General features: G+C 34.7%; 1 protein-coding gene across 1 annotated transcript in view; it reads right to left on the reverse strand.

Moving 5' to 3' along the window:
* LOC124362988 (extensin-like) overlaps positions 1–22,872 on the reverse strand; it is a 34,082-nt gene that overhangs the window by 2,785 nt on the left and 8,425 nt on the right. The window contains exons 7-16 of the mRNA XM_046817966.1: positions 22,490–22,597; positions 21,604–21,657; positions 20,223–20,276; positions 18,545–18,598; positions 16,915–16,962; positions 15,354–15,464; positions 13,930–13,989; positions 11,332–11,403; positions 10,300–10,344; positions 518–1,156 (exon numbers count right to left, since the gene is read on the reverse strand). Coding sequence (XP_046673922.1) covers positions 518–1,156; positions 10,300–10,344; positions 11,332–11,403; positions 13,930–13,989; positions 15,354–15,464; positions 16,915–16,962; positions 18,545–18,598; positions 20,223–20,276; positions 21,604–21,657; positions 22,490–22,597 — 1,245 coding nt within the window. The remainder of the gene's footprint in view (positions 1–517; positions 1,157–10,299; positions 10,345–11,331; positions 11,404–13,929; positions 13,990–15,353; positions 15,465–16,914; positions 16,963–18,544; positions 18,599–20,222; positions 20,277–21,603; positions 21,658–22,489; positions 22,598–22,872) is intronic.

The following is a 22,872-nucleotide window of genomic DNA, read 5'->3' on the forward strand; positions in this document are numbered from 1 at the left end:
AGGCAGTTGTTTCCTGAGTTACTTCAAAAATAAAATACCACACAAATTTATGTTTGAATTGCTCAGTTTTATGTAGTTTGTATATGTCTTTGGTTTTACTTTAAGACTTACAATATATTTATGGTTTAACAAAAAACATTGAAATTTTCTATTAAAGAAATTAGTAGCCTTAAAATGGGGTACATTTTGTAACTATAACACAGCGTATTATAAAAACCGACATAAAACTAACATTTTATCAGTAAGTTCAAAATTTCCCAATATACTCAAGTTAGGTTTGTAAGGAACAAATAAAGACCGCAAATTAATTTTTATTTTAGAGGAAATAAAATATAATTTTAAAAGTATTGCAGTTTAAATTTGCACAAAGGATAACGTATATATTTATCCCAGCCAGGAATTTCTATCTCGAAATGAATAGTGCTTACTGTTTCATATCGAGAAAAATAAATTCAAGCAATAATTCACCGTTACAATCTGCTTGAATAACTGCCGTGGAAGTGATAAACATGCTTACAGGATTAGTAGGCCGGGCCATGGCTTCTCCGGGAGGCTCCCGATACGCCACCTGGCGAGGAGGTAGAGGTGCAGTAGTACTGTCCGGGCTGTCGCATTGGTCAGAGAATGGTAGGCGCCGAGGAGCATACCTTCTGCGGGGAGGATTTCCTGGTGAGCGCCGGTCGGCGTACCCTCTGGAAGGGGGAGTGGTCTCCGGTGAGCGCTGGGGGGCGCGGGGGCACCGTCTTGGAGGGGGAGGAGATGGAGGAGGAGTGGCCTCACCGGGTGTACGGCACACGTTAGGTCGACCGTGGCGAGGTGGTGAGGGGTACGTGGAATCGGGGCTTTGGGAGGGTGAGGAAGGCCAGGAGGACGAGTAAGAAGATTGAGAGGAAGGCGAGCTGAACATCTGAGGTGGTGAGGGAGACGGGAAGAGTACACGTGGAGAAGCATGCTCCCGCCTGTAGTGCCGTGGGGATGGGGTAGACATCGGTGACGGGGGTGACGGGGTACGTATGTGTCTTCGTGGTGATGGCGGTGAGGGGGTGCGAAATTGGGCTGGCTGGACGTGGCCGGCAGCGTACGCTTGTGGAGGGGAGTAATAACAAGGGGTAGTTGGCGAAGAGAAAGAAGATTGTGACAGAGACGATGACCGGCTCTACAACAACAGGGCAATCCAAATAGTATTACACATTTATTGCCATGGCTTTATGTACTCCTATATAGTCATACATATACAAATACTATACTGTACATATAAATGTTTATTTAAAAAAACAACATTACATTTAACAGCTATGTAATATAATTTTTGAAACAATTTGTATTCAAATTACATTAATTAGCAGTTATAAAAACATACAAGCTTTAAATTGAAAGTGAAAATACACATCTTGTCATTCAGAAACTGTAAAATCACTAACTGGCTTACAACAGGTTAGACTATCTCCTTAAATAAAGGCAGTTTCACATATTAGTAATGCATTAAACGAGACTAAACTCAAATACGCCGTAGGTAAAAGTCAAGTTAAGGAACAGTTCAGCTGATAATTCTTAGTAATATATATATATATATACAAAATATATATATTGAATCGCAAAACGTACTTGCTCCGCCGGAACTCGAACCTGGATCTCTCACTTGCCGGATATTTAATAAATGAGATCCGGGTTCGAGAGATCCGGGTTCGAGTCCCGGTGGAGCATGTACTTTTTGCGATTCAATATTGATTGAAATTAAATTAGGCTATTGCCACTTATACAAATTTAATGAATATATATATATATATATATATTTATATTTGTTCGGTACTTTGCTATTATCCGGAGGGCACGGTTTTTGGACAGGTTTTCCTTATTGGAGACCTAAATAAACTTTATTGTGTTTCTATTACTTTCCTTGTTTCATAAAGAATCGAAAATTTCCTGATGAGTCGTAATTCCTGTAGTCAAATCGCCTCAAAATAGTACCAGACGAGCGAGCCTTCAAGTAGCCCTAAACGGACGAATCATCTCTACGACTTTCGAATAATTAATTGTAATTCTTTTAGTTTTTGTATTAATTGCTTGCCGTGTGCTTTATTAATTTATAATTTCATGATGAATCATGAATCTTCGAACTGAAGAAGACAGTTTTTAATGCCAGAATACATGTGGCGATCGGGAGTATCGGCGACTGGTGACGATGCATTCGACTCACTTCTCGACGAGATGTCTTTACGTTCGTAGGTTGTTGAAGAAGAACTCCGCCTCTATAGGAACGGAGTTTCTCAGCGGTTGAAATCTTGCGATAGGTCCTGACTTCAAATAATTTGTTCGGTGGTGGCTGTGTGCAAAGAGATCAGTAAACCTAGCAGCTCCTTGTATCCTTAAGAGTTGACCTTTGTAGGAAGAGCGGAGCAGTCGGTGATTTCATTCACGAGTTTGTAGAGGATCTTGATCAGAAAAGTCGAAGCGTTCCACAGGTGGACAGAGATCCAGTTGTCTCATCAGGTTGTCAACAGGAACCTCAAGATACCCCCAGCCCATTTTGGTACCAACCCTTACCAACCTTCTCTGAATTCTTTTCAGCCTTGTGATTTATTTATTTATTTATTTATTTATTTATAAACGGACAAAACCATTTTACAATAAATTACACAATAGCTGATACAAGCGATAAGGCAATAAAAATAAAAAAAAAGAATAAGTGTATAAATCGAGAGAATGCGATACAATAACATTATGAAGCTTATAAACAACAAGATGTAAACAAAAATATAAACTATTGAAACATAAACAATGAAACTGCAAGATGTGTTCTGCAAATACAGCAATTAATTAACAAAAACCAGATACTAACAACAATACAATATATATAATAATAAATACCAACAATAATAAAACTATATAAAAGTGCAATAACAGGAATAAGTAAAATATAATAAATATATAAAAGCAATGAGAACTAATATTAACAGCTAATAAACTATGTAATTTAGCAATAACAAGAATACCATATATTAGTATTAAAAATGAGTATTAATAAGTAGCTAGGAAATAAATTATTATATAAAATTGCAGTGCACGACACTCCGTAGAGGCGCTTCCAATCACTCTTGAGCTGCGATAAGCGAGGTGACCTTCCTCCTGAACAGCTGGCCACTGCTGTATAATCAGTAGCTTAATTGGTGAGAACTTCCACTCCACGCGCGATGGTCCGCGCCTGTACAACCCCAGCAGAAAGAAGAGAGAAGGCCTGCCGGCGAACCTGGTGAAGTCCATCGAAGAACAGGTCACACCCAGACGCAACCCGATTTCCCAGGCGAATAAACCTTGCGAAAGGACTGTTGAAGTCGAAGTTGGTTGAGTGGTATCTTCGACCCAGCAGATCTCGAGATCTTGTGTTTGCCGAATTCTGAGGTCGATTTCAGCTAGGAGATCTGGACAGTTCATGCGACACTCACTATCTTCCAGAGAAGGACAACATCAGCCACGTCACGTCGCAGGGCAAGAGGTGATAAGTTCAGATTGCCGGACAGTTCCTCCACAGGCACATCAAGATAGGCAAAACCCAGCCGGACACCAATCAAGCGAAGAAAACGCCTTTGTAGAAGCCTCCAGTCTCGTCCTATTGCCAACAGTGTAAGGCGACCACACGGACTTGCATATTCCACAAGCTGTCTCACAAGGGAACAATACAGAGAGCGAAGAGCAGAAGGGTTGTCAATGCCTCTGGAGAATCTTGCTATGAAACCAAGCATCTTGTTTGCTCTGCTACTGATGTGGTCTATATGTCCAGAAAATCCCATGTCGCTGGCAAATATAACGCCTAGGTCTTTTATACACTGGGGACCGTGGAATGGATGTACCAGAAATGGAGTATACGTATATGACTGGAGATTTGATGCGGTGATAAGTTATACAAGAGCACTTACTGGGATTTACAGACATGTTATTCCTGACACACCAATCCTCAATTCCGGAAAGGCTATTTTGAAATTTCTTGAGAGTCTTCTGGTGTAGACACAGCGATGAAATCTTCAGGTCGTCAGCAAATTGTAAGGCCTTTACAGTTAATTTGTCTAGTAGGTCATTGACAAAGACATTGAAGAGGCAAGGTCCCAGCAAAGAACCTTGTGTAACTCCTGAAGAAGGTGAGAACTGAGTGGAAGTGGCGGAACCAATCCTCACGACCAGAGAACGTTTTTGAAGATAATAGAGATCCATGACAAAAGAGGTTCAGCCACTCCGTAAGCCAGCAACTTAGACACAAGAATTGTGTGGTCGACCTTGTCGAAGGCCTTTGCCATATCGATGTAGACTGTATCAACTTGGTAGTTCTTGCGAAAAGCAGACAAAACATATTCTTGAAAGAGCAGGAGGTTGGAGACAGTAGAACTTGCCCTTCATAAAACCATGTTGGTAAGGATGGATTATTTTGGATAGAAAAGGATTCAGTCTATCTACCACGATACTTTCAAAAACTTTGCCAATTGCCGGCAGAATAGTGATTGGACGGTAGTTCCGTATGTCGCTGGGATCATTTGCTTTATGTAAAGGAATGATGAAGCCCAACTTTAAAGAGCTAGGGAAGATTCCTTTGTTAAGTGAGTCATTGAACAACACTGTGAGGGGTTGAGCTAAGAGAGATCGGCAGTGATGAAGCATAGATGGCGGTATATTGTCAATTCCAGCTCCCTTTGTAGTGTCCAGATTCTTAAGCTTGCTGAGAACTTCTTCTTTTGAGGTTGTTATGACACAAAGAGAATCGAAGACGGCATAGCTAAAGCTAGGTGAAACTCGTAACGAGGGAGAGTAGACTGAGTTGAAATAACTGGAGAACAGCTGGCAAATGCTTGTTGTGTCACTGGCCACTTCATCATCTAAATGCAGACTAGATGGCATATCAGGAGTATTTCTTTTCTTTGAGCTTTAACTAGTCCCCAGAAAGCTCGTGGATTAGAAGATATGCTTGATTGAACATTGGACAAATATCGAATGTGGCATTCACGAGACAGCGACCTACAAGTATCTCTCTCAGCCTCGAGAACTCATAATAATGGGCAAGATTGAAACTTCTCTTGAAACGTGCATGCGCAGCTTTCTTTTCGATAATGCATTTTTTTTAGGTCATTATTAAACCACCTAGGGAAGCGTGAGATACCAAATTTCTTCAACGGACTTGCATTTTTGACGATTTTCTCTAAGGAACTTTCCAGAATGTCGAACTTTTCATCAACTGAGATCGGCTGGTGAATAAATCCCATATCTGCCTCCTGTAGGGCTGTAAAAGCAGCTGGGAGGTCACACTTCCCCAAGTTGTAGCCGCTGTAGCTGTTGTCACAAGTAGAGGGCATATAGCACTCAAGAGTAAGGGACAGAGGAGGATGATGAATTTCAGGTTTAATCAACCAATCATTAGCCCTGCTAACTTGCACCTCGCTATCAGAATGAAAGACCAAGTCCAATGTTACTCCTCTATGGTTCTGAACATGATTTATCTGGAAGAGAGAGTGCACAGAAGACATGTCACGGAGGTATTCGCTGCAATGTTGAGGGAGACCAGATACAGGTAAATTGACATCGAAGTGAGGCAAGTTGAAGTCTCCGAAAATGAGTGTCTTCTTTTGGGAAGTTTGCCAATTCGACTGTCTCAGTAACCACATCACAGAATTCACGGTAAACAGAAAGAGGACTTGAAGGGGGGATGTAGACACAGGCCAGAAGAAGATCAAAACCAAATCCTAATTTCACAAGGGCAAAGACGCTTTCGATGTTGAATCCAGAGTATAGTCGCTTAGACAAAAGCTTCTTACGAACTGCAAGTAGGGTTCCTCCACCAGAACTTTTGTGACTTGTAGCAGCAGACCTATCACATCTATGAACAATGAAGTCAGTATCACCAACAACTTCGGAGTCGGGGATATCAGGAGAGAGATTTGTTTCACATAGTAGAATAACATCATCAAGGCATGCAGATAAACTATTTTGTAAACTCAATAAGCTTCGAAACGAAGACCATTTACATTTTGGCAGTAAACATTCAGAGAAACATGCTGCTGTTTACCGTTGGAGTTTATTCGTTTTTTGGCACAATTAGAAGGCGTTCCATTCTTAAATCTAATCGTTAGGGAAGTATCACCAGCATCCTGTTTGGACTTTAAGGTGGCACGAAGAGTCTCCAGATGTCTTTTCTCTCGAGGAGTGCGGTCATGAGAGATTGATATTCCACGCATGCTATTAGGAACATCATTTTCCTTGAAGTTTTTGAAAATGTGAATAGCAGTGCCTTCAGACGGCATACAAAGCATGAGAGGACGATTTGTCCTTTTTTTCCCCAATCTAAAATGACGAACATCTGAATACTGAACATTAGATTTCAAATGAGCAAGAAAATCCTGGACAAAAACGGCATCCGCAGTTTTTGAGGTTGTGTTTGACTCGGGATGTTATGTACAATAACATTTTTGGCACGTCGATTACGATCGTTGCATTCGGATAAAACATCTTCAAAAAGCTGATCACAACCCGCTACCTGTTTATCCTTGATAGTGCTTATTTCAGATTCAACATAGCCAAGCGAGGCTCAAGTTCCAGTAATTTGGAGGTCACCAATTCCAGGTCTTTTTTTATAAGTTGTAGTCCTTCTGAGAGTTCTGTTTTAGTGGCAAGGGAAGACAACTTAGAGAGAATGGTATCCAGCTTGGCATCTATTGGGACTTGCCAGTGTCTTTTTACAGTCAGTTCTATGACAATACCATTTTGTATTGTTGTCGTTGCTAAATCGTTGGTATTCAGATTTAGACATTTTTCACACATTCTCTGTGAAATCATCTCTCACACTCGGCATCACAGCACAAGCCTTCTTCTGTATCTAAGACTTCTTTTACGCAAACAGGACAGGAAGTAGACATAATACAAAGAATGTACTGTATCTTATATCTCAAAACTATACTTTGTGAAATGCAACAACGAGAAAGCAAACAGCTCACAAATCAGTAGCTACTCAGTTCACCACTGAAGTGTGCTTTTTATATCACCTAAATTGAATAATGTTGAAATAATGACTGGCAACACTAAGCAATAATTTCAAAACATGAGTAAATTATGTATCATAAATGGAAAAGTAAGTTGATATTTGTCACGTTGACTGACGAACTATGTTATAAAGCAGCGAGAAGCAACAAGGAACGAGATAATACACTCGTCAAACAACCATACTAAGCGAAGCGAATTAAAATATACAGGCTACATGCATAAATAACCTGCCAGGCTCTTGGGATTCAGTTGACTGAATTTTAGTGTCTATGACTTGCTGAGTGATGATGACAGCTGGAAACCGTTTGCACTCTCAACGGTAAGTGAAATAGGGTTGAAAAATTAATTAAATTATGCAAAGATTAAACAATAGAATTTAAGAACTAATAGGTAGATGCACTCACTCTGGTTCAATTGATGATATAAATATAGTCTAAATACACCTGAGCACCAATAACAAAGTATAAAACAGTAAAATAACTTGCACCAGAAAAATACGTTAGATTCAAACTACTATCCAAGGACCAAAAAAAGTATGTGATGTGATGGATGTAATACGGTTTCCAGACCTTAGAGCCATACTTAAGAATATTACGTAAAAGAGACCTGTAGAGGAAAACAATAGAGGAGTTCAGACAAGCACTGGCAGATGCTAGCCAAAGAAAGCCCAACAACTTGCTCGCTTCACTGCGGATGGCCTCAATGTGATGATCTAGAGTGAGTGTACCGTTTAGGAGAACGCCAAAATCCTTCACTACCTAGCAGCGCTGTAAAGCTGTGTCTTGGATGGTATATTTGGTCTGGAGAAGTGATTTGCTACGACAGAAGGAAATCTTCAAACATTTTCACGCATTAAGTTGCATTCTGTTATTAGTGCACCAGTTGCAGATCTTATCCAGAGAGCGTTGGAGGAAATGATCCTCATCGTTTGCACCCAACTTTTGGAACAGCTCAGTTTAGTCGTTACTTGGATAGCAAGATGTTACTACGATGTAAAGTATATAAAAAATGCACTAATTCAAAACGTAACAAACTCAAGAGTGAAACTTAAATTATAAGAAGTAGGAACACAAAATAATAAATATAATATATAAATATAAATAAAAAGACTGTAAAAATTGGTAAAAAGTAATAAAATAATAACAACCGATAAACTATTAAAAATTGAACAGTTAACAACAAAATATTAATTCAACAAATGAATTGATTAAACAAGCCTATATTAATCAACAAATGAGAGTAACAACCAATGAGAAAAACTTGTGTATAAACAAAGAGCGTTCACGTGTGGCTATATATATGATAACACAGAAGACAAAAAGTCTGGACTGGGCTAGATAGTAAAGTTAGGTCTACATGGATGGTATGTTGACAGGCTTGATTTTCTTTTTAGATATATGGAAGCTGTCACAATGAAATGTCGACCGATCCGAAAATAGCGTTGCCAAGATGCACCAGAAGAGGACGTGGACTGTTCTTCAAATATTCCACGAACCAGTTTCAAGAGTATCATAGCATCTGCAACAGCTATCTGGTCCTCTAAAGGCTGTAGGTTAAAAATTTGAAGCTCAAGTTGTTCCATAGGCACCTCCCATTAATGATATTTAAGCAAGAGCTCCTTCGGTCTCACGAAATGACTGACATTGATGTATTGGGGTTTTGATCATATGATATGATTGTTACACAATACTCCCATATTCTTGGACTTTGAGAACGAACAGCAGGACTAGAGACTATACAAATAGTCGACTCTTCACTGCTCTAGCAATCAGACCAAGTACTTTGCTGGCCCTAGTGCAGATATCTTCCAAGTGGAGACAAAGACAAAGTTGACGTAAGATATATAACCAGGTATGTTATGTCACTACAACGTTCCTACTCCATTAGCATTAAATGTATTGAAAATGGCGTGAGTCCTTCTACAAAAAGTAATTTCCTTACACTTCTCCACATTAAGGGACATCTGGTTTGTTTCAAATCAGTGCACATGATCCCGGGATCTATGAAGAAAGCCACTCATTAGAGGCTTAATAGAGTAGTACAAATTAATGTCATCTTCATACAGCAGAAATTTCTACTCAGTATTATCAGTAAAAGCATTGTTAATGTTGTTAAAAATATTAATTTTAAGCATGGCACCCTGAAGAACCCCGGATTTAACTGAGAAAATATGGGATGTATTTCTAATGTGTTTAATATAAATGCTTGACTTTGACCTACCAGGTCTATTTGAGTTTACTACGGCATTCTACGGTCAAGTTGGGACATGGGGTTGTCATCGTAATGTGATAAGATAGGCTATGCGTTTTGTATCTGACTAAATGATTGAATATTACTAAATTTTAACCAGTCAAACTTATCTATTTGTGACTGATGATCGAAGGTAGACTATATTTTAAGTTTTGCGGTTCGTACCACGTCAAACCGCTGCTGACACAGTTATAATCTTAAAATATTTCGGCTTTCCCTGTGGAGATCCAACTTTATCGTTCAAGATAGATTAAACAGAATTAACTATACCAATAATGCGCATCCACTCATATAGTTGAGTGGAGGGGGTAGCGCTATCTCGTGATTGGTTGAAGCTCCATCAATCACAGATCAATGTGTCATCTTTTGTCAGGCATGTTAAATTTTTATTGTATCATTAGGTATACTTTTGAGGTGCCAACTGTATTTTAAACTTATAAAATCAAAGAAAAGTATTTATTTGAAGAATTCAATTTATTATTTGTAAAGAGTTAAAGGTTCTAATTCTTGTGAGATTTTATTTAAATTTAATTAAGTTAAAGAAATTTATGCTGGATTGGTTATTAATAAGTACCGTAAACCTGTTTTAATGTTACCTGCAAAATAAATCATTGTAATTTTTTGAATACCGACACATTAAAAACATTGCTCAGTAGAGTGGTTGTTGAAATAAAATCAACTGAGAATTTACCATAAATCTTCAGGTTGGATTTATCTTTACACAATTTTAAATATATACATTTGTAAGTATCAACAAGGCACTCTAAAATATTTTTATTTTCCTTGAAACCTACTGAAAGTAGGCATGAAGGAAAATGCTTAAAATGTTTAACTTATTGTCTGTACGTATATTTCCGATTATATTCCCACCTAAATTATATTGTACATATACAAATTTATATTAATATTATTATGAATTCTTGGTACTTAACACTTACTTGTGCGCAACCAACAACCAAACCGGTTAGGATTTTACAACATATTGTACAATATAAATTATGGATGTACAGTCTATATGACCTAATGCCTTACCTGGTTAGGAGTTGGGATGACGGTATGCGAGCTGTCTATTTGAGACTGAAACATAAAGACATGTTTGTAGCATTCCCATCAAAGCAAGAAACATTAAGTAGAAATCTGGTGATACTTGCAAACTGTATCACAACATTATGCCGTCCTGCGTGTAGAAATGCTCCCCACATATCATATCATGGAACTTACTAATGATATTTTAGAGTTATATCAAATATGGTTACAATGTTGCATTTCATACTTAACATTCTGTATGAATCTCATTGCTCACTTTCCAATCTAATAGCTCAGAAATTAAAAAAAGAACTGACTAATAATTTCACATAATTTTTGGCAGGTTCTAATTAATTATCATTGGAGAATTTAAGTTTTAAAAAGTTAGATATTTTTCCTATTTTTAAGAATTTTCAATGTTTTATTTGGCTTTTCATAAAGCAATCTGAAACTCGTTTGGTCTTCATCGTTTATATACTCAAGAAATATAAACTTTACAAAAAAATTAAAGTGTCTGGATGTGTATTATTCATATCTTTAAATGAGACTTATTCGACCAAAGATATAGGCACGGGCGTAAAAGTACCTTGTGTAAAGTAATAAAAGAAAAAGAGTCTTGTGTGGTAAAAATACACGCGAGCCAGCTCTAAAGTAAAGGACGTAGTGTGATTTTAAAACCGATGCCGTACAGGACGACACAAGTTTGTTGTTGCTTGACACATGCCTTATGATAACCAAGAATGCCATCTGGTAAATCGCCTTCTGTTGTTTTATCCTGTAACTTCAGTTTCAGGCATGGTTTTATTTAGTTTTTATAAATACTATTACAGTACTCCAAATGTTTTAACTGTCAATGTGATTCTAGTTGACCACAAGTTAACCAAGATTACCGTCTTTCACAAATTCAAAGAAACACAAATAGTAGAGATTTTGAGGAGGAGTTCAAGCAAAATTTTAGTTTAATTTTAAGTAGTAGCCATTCGCTATCTTACATCACGAACATAACGATAATTACTATAGAATTATATACATCCTTACAGCTGAATAATACCCGCTTGTAGAAGAACCGGTTGCAGGACACCCTTTGTGCTCATGAGAAGGACATGCTCTCTGCAACAGTTACATGCATATAATGTTATTAAGAAATTTATTCAGTGTGTTCCTTAATTATACTAATTTACTACCATGAATATGGAAATAAACCATTAGAAGAAAATTTAGTTAATTATTTATCTTAAGAACAAAAATATACAACTGCTGCAGCCTCTGTGAATGGTGTTCTTCTCGATCGAGCTGATTTAACCAAATGTAGAGACGTTTGATTGAAGTCTTACATGAAACTTCATGTTAACGGCGTTTGCTCTAGAGTTGCCTCTAGTAAATTTGCCTTTCATAAACTGTTAAGTAGTTGCATATGTTACATTTAGCCTACTCTTAACTTTCTTTTATACCGTTTGGCTTACTTAAAGTTTGGTTTTGAAAAATACCAAATGGTGTAAGGTAATAATTTTAGTCTAATTAAGGAAAAGGAGGAAGGGTACATGATGTAAGACCAAGGATCTAATAACAACAAATTGAAATGGATAACATTTTCACCCGTTGTGGAGTTCCTGTGGATTAATCGTTACAGATTAATTGTGTTGCATGAATTAGGGTAATCTTAGCAAATGTTGGAAAAAATTTGTAAATTGGTTGTCACAAATAACTTCTATTATTTTGTTCCATGCTATCCTAAATATTAATAGTAATTGCATACTAGCTGATGCAATATTGAACCATATTGCGGAAAAGTGGGGCATTTGTGATTTTAAACCAACAAGAAGATTACAACTAATATTCATTTTATTTGAAGATGGGTTTTGTTCAATAATTAAGTTATTATTTGTAGATTATGAAAATAAGATAATTCGTGTTTATAACCTGGTAGTGTGAATATAACTTACATTTTTAGTTCGCTAAATTTCCAAAAGGCCATTTTAATGTTGTTACTCGCTCGTCACAGGACAGCTGGTTTCCTCAAGAGCTAAAGCGATTAGTAAGAGATCAATTTACAATTTAAGCCTTATAAAATCACTTTTACCAATGAAGTCCACTATGAACTATTTAGTCAGTCTCCTTTACTTTGCTTTAAAAAATATATTCCATATAGTAGTCGTTACCAATGAGGATGGGAGTGATACATAAAAAGACATATTTTAACTTAAAAAATCAAACAATACAGTTCTACGCTAGTTTAAAATGCACAATAAAATAAATTAGATAAAACTTAGGTACGTTAATAACAGATTTATCAACCTGAAAACCTAAACGTTTTAGCTTTTTATATTGAAAACACTGTAATATAAAACGTTTATTTTGAATCATTTTCTGTATGTCGGTCTGTTTCTTTATTTTCTGAAACTTTACACGTTGTTCGATTTCAAAAGTAGCTGCAGTTAGTGTTAGAATACAAATTATAAAATATTTTATTATGGTAAATCTTTATATATGCTGAAGTTTCATTGAATTCAACATCATTAATTACATATTACTACTAGTATATCATATCCCTGAATTTTATCTTTCTAGCCTGAATGTGTGCTTAGGAAAGAAATTACAGACACACGCATAACGATATATTTAAGGACAAGCTTATGCCATCTTTTTGATTTTTTACCCCAAGAAGGTTTTCTGTAATCTGTTAGTCTATTTCCATATACGCCAATGTTTTGAAATGTGGTGCGTAATGATCATTATTACGCTTTTTTCCAGTCGACGTGGAAAATATTATATTTGCTAACAACTTGTAGAAATACCAACAAAAGTACGAAATACCTGTATGCAATGCACAGTGTGAGTTAAAAGTATGGATACACTCTGTTTAGTTTTTTATGGATAAAGAAAGGAGGGTTGGAACTCGGGGCACCTTTCTAGTAAATAAAAGTGAACTGTTTAGTCACTGTTTTCCCTAAAATGGAATTCTGGGGTGGAGGGGAGGTTCAAAACTTTTAAATGTAAAGACCCATTAAGAGACATAGAAAGCTCTACTTTCCATTGCTTTTCGTCTTTTATCAAGACCTTTCAAATGAGGCGACACTCTGCAAAACAGAAAAATATTTTTCTTCTTTAGGCTTTATATTTTTAACACTTCCCTGACCATAACGGTAGAGTATCTTTAAAGTTATTATCAGCCATATGACGTGATTAAATGTAGTTATTTTTTGCTTTAAGAAGGAAGCCAGAGATCTAATACACGCTAAAAGATATATTTTAAACATTTACAGAGTTTGTTTGGATTTGTAGAACTAAAAATATGAGGAAAACAAATAATTTTTTATAATATATCAAATGAATCCGATATGAAAATATTAGAAAAATTTGGAAAAACACGTGCCAGCGACGACCAGTCGGAGGCGTTGCTATATGTGCACAAGAATCCAGATTTAATTTTCATAAATTGGACAGTTTTAATTTCCATAAATCGAGAGATCAACCAAACGAACTCTTGAGGTTCAATTGCAAACCTTAATTTACCCTTAGGGCAGCACCACCATAGATTCAAGCACACTCAACTTCAACAGACCATCAAGTATAATTGTTGTTGTCAAAACTTCCTATTACTTAAACATTACATAGAATTGCTGTATACTTGCTTACAGGCGTGTAGTACTCGCTGCATGCGGGGGAGGCGTGGCTGTAACTATGAGGCGAGTGCGTCTGTAATATATTTATTATATTATTAGGCAATAATTTTTATGACATGTGCTATTTAGCAATTCGATGATGTACTGTATACATGGTAATTAACATGGTACTAAGCTATGACAAATCCTATCATTATATCAATTATACACAATTTACCAGGGGACTAAGGGTGCTCATGTTCCCCAAACATTCATCTAGAAGTTTGTTTTAAGCTAGATCACATTCATAAAACCTTAATTCTCAAAAATTTTACGATACGAGGAAATATTTCAGAATCCCTGGTTTGGAGGGTATTTTATAACTTCTAAAACACCCTGCATAATATAAATAAGTTTCTCGCCACTGCCATTCATGTATTTATATTTATTACCGATTACTTTATCAATTTCTAATAGAGAACATTTACCATTTTGGAAAAATTAGCAATTTATTTGAAGGTGAGATGGTGAAGTGGGTTTCTTGTTAAAAACAAACTACCATTATCAAGGGAACATATCACCTGTTTGACTAATACAAATACAAGAAGAACCAGATATACAACTTTTCATTCTATTTATGTCGTTATTCTCAAAACATTATTTCAGCGTATGAAAAATTAAAAACAATCGATATACATTGGGAAAAACATACTTTGTTGCTTATACAAAATAAAAATTATGTATAGTATAATATGTAAATATTAGAGGAAGATTAAGAAAAATTATCATATGAGAATAAAAAAAAATCTAAGCCAATACCACTTTTACGAATAGCCCAATAGCTGAGGTACTAAGTATCATACCTGTCCATAATATGATGATTTTAAAGTTTTGCTGTACTCTCTCAAGTTACGTTGCGTAGCTTTTGTTGAAAACTTCAAGCAGTGCTTGCTTGAAGGAAACCACAAACTGTAGTCAACAAAGTTGAAGTCTGATGTAATGAAATTCCCAAAGCTTTAAAGAAGAAACTTGATCAGAGTATCAGACATTTGCGAAAAGTATCAGTTTTCGGAATTCATATGAAGTGAACCATCATCACGTCAGATTAGACCTGAGTGAATAACTGTTCCTTCATCTTAGATTCTAGAACTGAAGGTCGAAAGAACAGTGAACTTAAGGCAGACTAGAATAGATTCTGAAATTAGGTAGATTTCCTTGGAACTCAACAAATTGTATTTCAAATGAGGTTGCTTGTGGGTTGACATAAATTTTTCTGACTTCTGCCCTTTATCTATAGTATTTTAAGTTTTACGTAAAAAAATATACTAAGAGTAAATCCTATACATTTTAACAGATTTCTGGAAGTTTTTGTTATTACCCTTTGATGTGTTTTAAGTTTATTGGCACCCTTTCCTAAGTGTTTCGCAAATGTCAGCTACACAACATAAAAGGGCTCACCGGACATCCGGCATGAGAAGGTCCAGGCATGGAAGGGCTCATTTTCATTTCCAAACGAGCCTTGACGTCCCGTAAGTTCTCCCGGACACGTTCTATGTCGGTAATAATCTCCTAAAAGTAACAAAATAATATTAAAATTACATCAATCTTGATTGTTTAGTGCCAGTTGTAAGTCGTTACAGGTAGGCCAGTACAAATTCTCCAGCATATATCAGTGATAATTTTGTATCAATTAAGAAAAAAAACTTAAGAACTTAAGATAAATAACTAGATTTTAACTACATGTAGAATTTGGTATCAATCGAGATTTTTTATTCAATTTATTTCAATTATTTATTGATAATATACTCAGTATTGTTTACATAGTGACTTATTTGTTGTCTGTGCAAATACAACTTAAATTGCTCCCCCCCCCCCTTAAAATGTAGGAAGGTAAATCTTAACCACTATTAATGTGCTCGTGCCACCAACAACGTGATGTATTCATGTTTCAAAAACATTTGTGTATTCATATCACTAAAAGTATAGTGATTATCACTATCAATGGGATGTGTTCTTTAACTAATAAATAATATATATTCAAATTACTTCAATGTTTTATAGTTTTGGCTGTATAAAATCTTAACACAAGTTGTCAATGAAGTCGGGAACTTATAACATTTAGTAATACAATGGTTTGTATCCAACCAACCAATGTGATTTGGTTCGTTAAAGCTTGACTCGTTCCTTCATTTAAGCCAAGCTTCATTGAAGAGGTTGTTAAAAAGTGGCAATGCTTCGCCTTGTCGCAAGTTGCGTTAAACATGTCTGAGGTATAAGTTAGCAGCTACAAGTATTTTCGGACTTATCAGAGATGCAGCGATTTTGCGTAGTGGTTCTTTCCCGTTTAAAGGTACGCTGCGATTAATAAACATAAATATAAGGTCAAAGGATTCAGTTACAAGCTCTCCGAACAAAATGCAATATTTTAATCCTTAAAAGTAATACAAATTACCGTGCCATAGTTCCTTTCGAACTAGTTCCAGCACTGATAGAGCTTATAGGAACCACCAATAAGTCAACCTAACTAGGATGCGGTGTCTTGCTTGATGTCAAGAAAGATTATATTCCTTCAGCATTTTTATCTTAAGGAATAGATAATAGATAAAAGTGACCGGCCGAGATTCATACACTTTGAGGCAAGAACATTTTTGTTGTCTTACAATGCATTTTACTCTCCTTTAGATCACATCAGTACCATTGACACTTATCTCGAAACGCTCGTCACATGACATCATGAACATGTTTATAATGGATAACTTAACTCTTCTTTTACTCATCAACGTATTGACATTGGTTAAAGTCATTCACCAGTGAGAATATAAGTGAGATATTAAAAAAAATTTCACTAAAACCCACAAAATACATTATTTTGCAAAAACGAATACGATATGATCATCCCGATGAATAGATAAGTAATTCGGCAATGATAGTGTAATGCTGTAGCCAATCCCACATATATGCCGGCATGCATGCATCACATATTTTTAAACTAATTTATGTAATATTGAGAGATTCGTACCTGAGTCGGACGTTGCGGTGAAGAATTCCTGCTCGAGGATCTCGATCGCTGTAACAAAAAATGTATTCATATTTATGACATTTCACTGACCTCACAAACGAACTCTCATCTCACAACGACTTCGGTTTGTAATGCTAATGTGTCAGGTTGACATAGAAAGGATTTTTAGTCGTTCAAAAACATTAGCCAAGCTTTAACATCTAGGCCAACTCACAGTTTATTTAGTTGTTTATTTATATGAGATACTATGTAGCCACCAATGCTGTATTCCTTTTGGTCTTAACCATTTCAAAGAAACAAACATGTGGATTATATACCAAATGAACTTATAAACTTAAGCATTTTTTTTCTAATTAGAAAATTCATTCTCTATTGGAATATATCTTTAAGGCAAAAAAATATTTGAAAATTTAATTTAAATTTTCACAGTTATGCACAAACAACTAGCTCCCAGCAAATGGCTGGCCGGGCCTCTAGCTAGTAGAATCACAAAATTGTACCCATAAGAGGATATATGTAAAAACTACTTCGAAGTTGTATAAAACGTTGTATATAGTTGACAGTGCAAAACGTGACATTTATGTCCAAACTGAAATAAAATTTTGTTACGACTGGATTTAGACTTATTCATTTTACAAAACTAATACTATTTTTATTTTTAAACTCAGTTTTTATTTTACTTTAAGATAAAACAAAATTTCTTTTAATATAAATGGCTCAGCTTTAGTGAAGCCTAGCACTAAAGAGGCTAAAAAATTTCATTTCTGTCTGTTTATCTCTACGATATCTCGAAAACCAAATGGCCTACAGTCTTTGATATTAACATAAAGCTTCATTTCTATATAAGCAACACTTAGTTCGATTATGTCCATGTCACTGTATGATATTTTGCATTAGTTGAATACTATTATACTGATCTAAAGGATAGCAACATTTGTAAACAAACTGCGTTCAATCGTATGTGAATTAAACACGTGACATTTTCATTCAAACAGTAAAAAGAAAAAAAATGAAGTGAAAAGTCAATGTTAAAATCGATAACAAGATTTCATGCCAGTACAACACCCTAGTATCTTCCCTCCATCTTCTTAGTATCTTCCCTCGCTCACCGGAACTCGTATTGTATGAAAATTACCATAAAACATAAATAGATTAATAAGAAATTTGAATTTACTATGTGACAATTACTACCCCGAGAGAGGCTTCATCTGCAGATTTTAAAACTTTTACACGAAACTTCATTTCTACATAGACAAGAATGTGTTTTCTGATGGTGGAAAATCAAATATGGAATTTTGCTGAGCGTAATATATTGTGAAACATTTTTTTCTGTATAACTGTCTGTCATTCGCAGGACATTTAAAGAATTAAATGAGTTATAGATTAGAAACTTTGCTCCAACCTAAGAGGTGGCTTTTACGCAGGATAGATTTGTTTTCTTATCGTGTTTGTTTAATACTCTATTGGATTTCCTGAAACTTTGGAAAGCTATTTGATATTTACTATATAGGAGTTTAATTATATCCAGTACTTAAAGTAAACTTTAGAATCTAGAATAAAAATGCTAGGTTTTGAGGTATCAAATACATAAACAATTTTTATAAAAGATAAAGCTAAAATATGAGCTTACATGATGTGGTGAACAGTGATGTGAACTGTGGGATCTTGAGCTTCCTCTGGATCTCTGAAAACATACATTTAATTGTAAACAATCCAAAAGTGGCAAAAGTATTTACTAAAATTGACAAAATAATGTAGCTTGTCCTTTGGCATATACGGGTGAGTCGAATTGCAAATTTTTATGTCAGGGATTATTAGGTCCAAATATTAGGTAGTTTAGTTTCAAGAGTTAATATCTTAATCTTTTATATGCCATTTTTGGAGACTCTTTTCAAAAATATATTTGAATAGTATAACTAAGATACTACGTTCTCAACACTTCATTACGTGTTTCAAATTAAGTTATAAATTAAAGATATTCAAGAAACTTTAGCTTGACTCGTACTTTAAACTACCGTAAATTTCAAGCTTTCAGCAATATTGTAACTGTGACGTACAGTATAAAAGTAGCACTGTCAGCATAAAAAGCAGAATTTTTTAGCCATATCACACGCTTGATGTCCGCGGTACTCAATTCTCACCAGCTCGAGCTCGCATCTAGCATTGTTCTAACTGCTTTGTTCTGAGAACCTACCGACATCTATCTACAATATAGCGGCGAAAAACATAAACGTTAACTCTGACCAAGATACGGATATAAATGCCACATTAAAGCACACAAAATATTCTTTATTTACTTTAAAACATGACCAGAATAATTACAAATCTAATTGTTATGTATAATTTTATGCCACATTTTCTTGTAATAAGATAAGGGAATTAAATATGTGTTATAATAAACAGATTCAGTATTTTACTATATAACTTTAAATTAGCATTTTAAGCTCTATTTATAAATTCACTCACACCGAGCTCAGTGCTGTCAGTTTCAGTTAGGTCAGTTAGTTTTAGAGGTATCGCGCGGATAAACAGATAGTAGACCTTAAATAGAAATTATACCTTTTCAACACATCGAATGATGTGCTTTGCTAACGCTTACCCAAAGAAAAAGGTTTATTGAAAATAAACTTATTTTACAAATTTAAAAATAACTTCTATCAACGCGTTAACTTACTACTGTTTTTAACTTTTTTTACCAACTTTTACTGCACATAATTATTTTTTCTTACGGAAAATTGTGTGTATATTTCATATAAATGCATCAAAAATTATATCTTAGCTCATATATATTAGATATTTATTTAATATCTAAATAAAAATTATGTAATGACATATTTGATAAGAAATATGATCATATTTGACAACAAAACTTATATGACAGCTCTTCAAAATGATCGAACAATGCATAACATGATAATCCTCTTAAAATTAAGCACTATACGAGTGTCTTAATTATTGAACAGTTCGTGACCGGGACCTAAATAATCTATTCCTCTTGTATTCAAAGAAGATAGAATAGGGAGATTGCTACTACTATAACCATAGTTGACTCATTTTTATGATATTTTTATGATACTGATTAAAATGACTGAATGAATAATATTATAATATAATAAAATTCTTCTTAGAATTTGTAAAATATAATTTTTTAATTGGCAATTTGATAGCTATTACATGTTTATTTTAAAAACTTTTAAACCATTCAGTACTTATAGTAAATGACATAATCTAAAAAAGCAGTGCTAGGATTTTAGATATTAAATACATCATCAGTATTCATAAAAGATGCACCTATAATATAAGCTTACATGATGAGATGAACGGTGATGTGAGCTGTGAGATCTCAAGCTTCCTCTGGATGTCTGCAAAAGAAATATTTTGTAAACAATTTAAAAGTTAAAAGAATATAAAAAAAAACAATGAAATAACGTAGATTATGCGTAGAGTCCTATTATAAAACATATACTTTTGTTTAGTAAGTAAGAACGCTTCGTACTATAGTTTCAAGAGTTAATATTTTAATCTTATATATGTTATTTTTAGAGTTTAAAACTCTTGTAAGAACATAATTTAGAATAGTATCTTATTTATCACTATGATCGGAAAATTCCGTTTTTAAATTCCAGTTTTTAAATTAAGTTATAAATTAACGAATATTCAAGAAAACCTTTGTCTGAGCTTTCAGCAATATTTTGCCTGTGACAAAATAAATGTTTAACAGATTCAGTATTTTACTAGATAACTTTAAATCATCGATCTTAAGCTCTATTGCCAATAAACTGACACCGAGCTCAGAGGTCCTCATATATGATTAAGCTTCATGCACAATTGCACGTGCATAGATCGGTTCGTTTTTTGAGATATTTCGCAGGCAGACAGATAAGTATTTTTATTATTTATAGTTATTATAGACAATATTATTAAATTTCACAAAATATTTAGGAATTTTAAAATATAATATTTAAATAGACGATTTAAACTTGTTAGTTGTTGTAAGTTATAAGTATTATTTAAACTGTCTTATAGTGTTTTATTTTCTTAATTTTTTAGTTTTAGCTTATTCTTGATTTTATTCTCTGTTGTGCATAATTTTAAGAGGTTTTTAAAATATTATATAGCCAACCTCTTTTCTTGTAACATAAAAGTTTCTTCTATTTTATCCATGTAATTAATGTTAGGGTGTTTTTAATGCTGTTGATTAAAAGTTTACATTTCCATTCTTTAACCAAAACTTGTGTTGTATGTTGAATTTTTTTTATACGTTTACACTACTTTAAAATATGAAATCATTATTCTGTATCCAAAAACCTATTATTTGATATTTTTAAAACATATTTTTAAATTGTGTATTTATTGTTCTCCGTAAATGTATAATTATATTTAATTGTCACGAGACCTACACGGACATTGTTATGTTTATCTAGGAAAATTTGCCTTTTTGGTTATTATCACGATATATTAGATACAATTTCTAAAAAAAACATAACTGAATACATATTTTGATCCTGGTAACAATAACTTCTGCCCACCGACTCTTGTGCTAGACGCAAGCAATCATTGCACATTGAGCGTTCCTTGCACACGGGTCACTTGGCTCTGAAGTGGTATACGTAACCCGAAATTGAAATATGATTGCTATGCCAAGAGCATTAAGAGGTTATATCAAATATTTAATAAAGAATGACTGACCTGAGGAGAACAGCGACATGGCGGACTATGAGATCTAGAACGGCCACTGGAGGACTGCAACAAACATATTAATCAAATAACATATTAATGGCAATAAACCATAATTATACAAGCAAAGTACCACTCACCCAATCACCCGTAATCAACGTATTCACCAACACCAGTTCTTTCTCTCAATAACGGTTAATGAAGAAGAAATTAGGTGCGAGGATTCCTCATAGTATGCTGTTCCTAAGCAATAGGAATAGCTTTTAAAACCTTCAGTATTTAGCGTTAAACTGTATTTTCTTTACCACCATCACTGCGGTTCTATACTGAATAATACTTAAATTATTTATCAAAATGTGGACTTTCCTTATTCACAGTAAATGGGAAGTTATGGTTGTAAAATATTCAAATAATTATTCAATGTTACTGTACTCTTCTAAAATGCTCTTTACTTAGCTTAACACTCCAGTACGCTTTAAAGCTTATGACGCAATCAACTTTTTGACTAATGTACAATAGCATGACATATGCTAATAATGTACATGTAGTTAAACGTGATATTATAATTTTTCAAGTTTATACCACTTCACGTAAAGAAATTATATCAAATATTTCAACGAAATGTATTTCTATTGAAATTTGTTTAATTTTAAGTGATCACGGAGGCTCTAAAACCTTATTTCTATAGGTATTTTAAAGGTTTTCTTCACGTTTCAAAATGTCTATCCCGTAAACAACGGAGCCATTGGTATTAAAATATTGCTAAATAAGTTTTTTCATACTGTAGCCGTATAAGATGCATAAGTTGAAAACTAAGTGGTTAACATTGTGCATTAATAATACATGAAAACTGCAATTGCTGATCTTGTCCATTATTACGGACAGACGAAGAACTCACCGGACATACACCGTGTGAAGGTCCAGGTTTAGGGCTGGCACTGTGTTCCAGACGAGACTTGACGTCCCGCAAGTTCTCTCGGACTCGTTCTATGTCGTTAATAATCTCCTACAGGTAACACAAGAATGGTAAGTACGTATTAGGTTTGATTCTTAACATCAGTTTCGTTACAGTTATAGACAGCCTAGATTTCACGTGTTGCTGTCATTTCGTAACATTAAATTGGAAATGTTGTATTAGTTTAGAATGTTTATTTTTACAACACTGATAGTAGATAAATGTTGAGCTCAGCTCCACTTCACCTTCATCTAAGTGAAGCGTTTGGAATCTAACTTGGCACAGACTTGAGTCCTGGAATCTGGAGTCATGTTCGTCTGAAGAGA

The sequence above is a fragment of the Homalodisca vitripennis genome, chromosome 5, assembly GCF_021130785.1.
Source record: "Homalodisca vitripennis isolate AUS2020 chromosome 5, UT_GWSS_2.1, whole genome shotgun sequence".
Taxonomy (NCBI): domain Eukaryota; kingdom Metazoa; phylum Arthropoda; class Insecta; order Hemiptera; family Cicadellidae; genus Homalodisca; species Homalodisca vitripennis.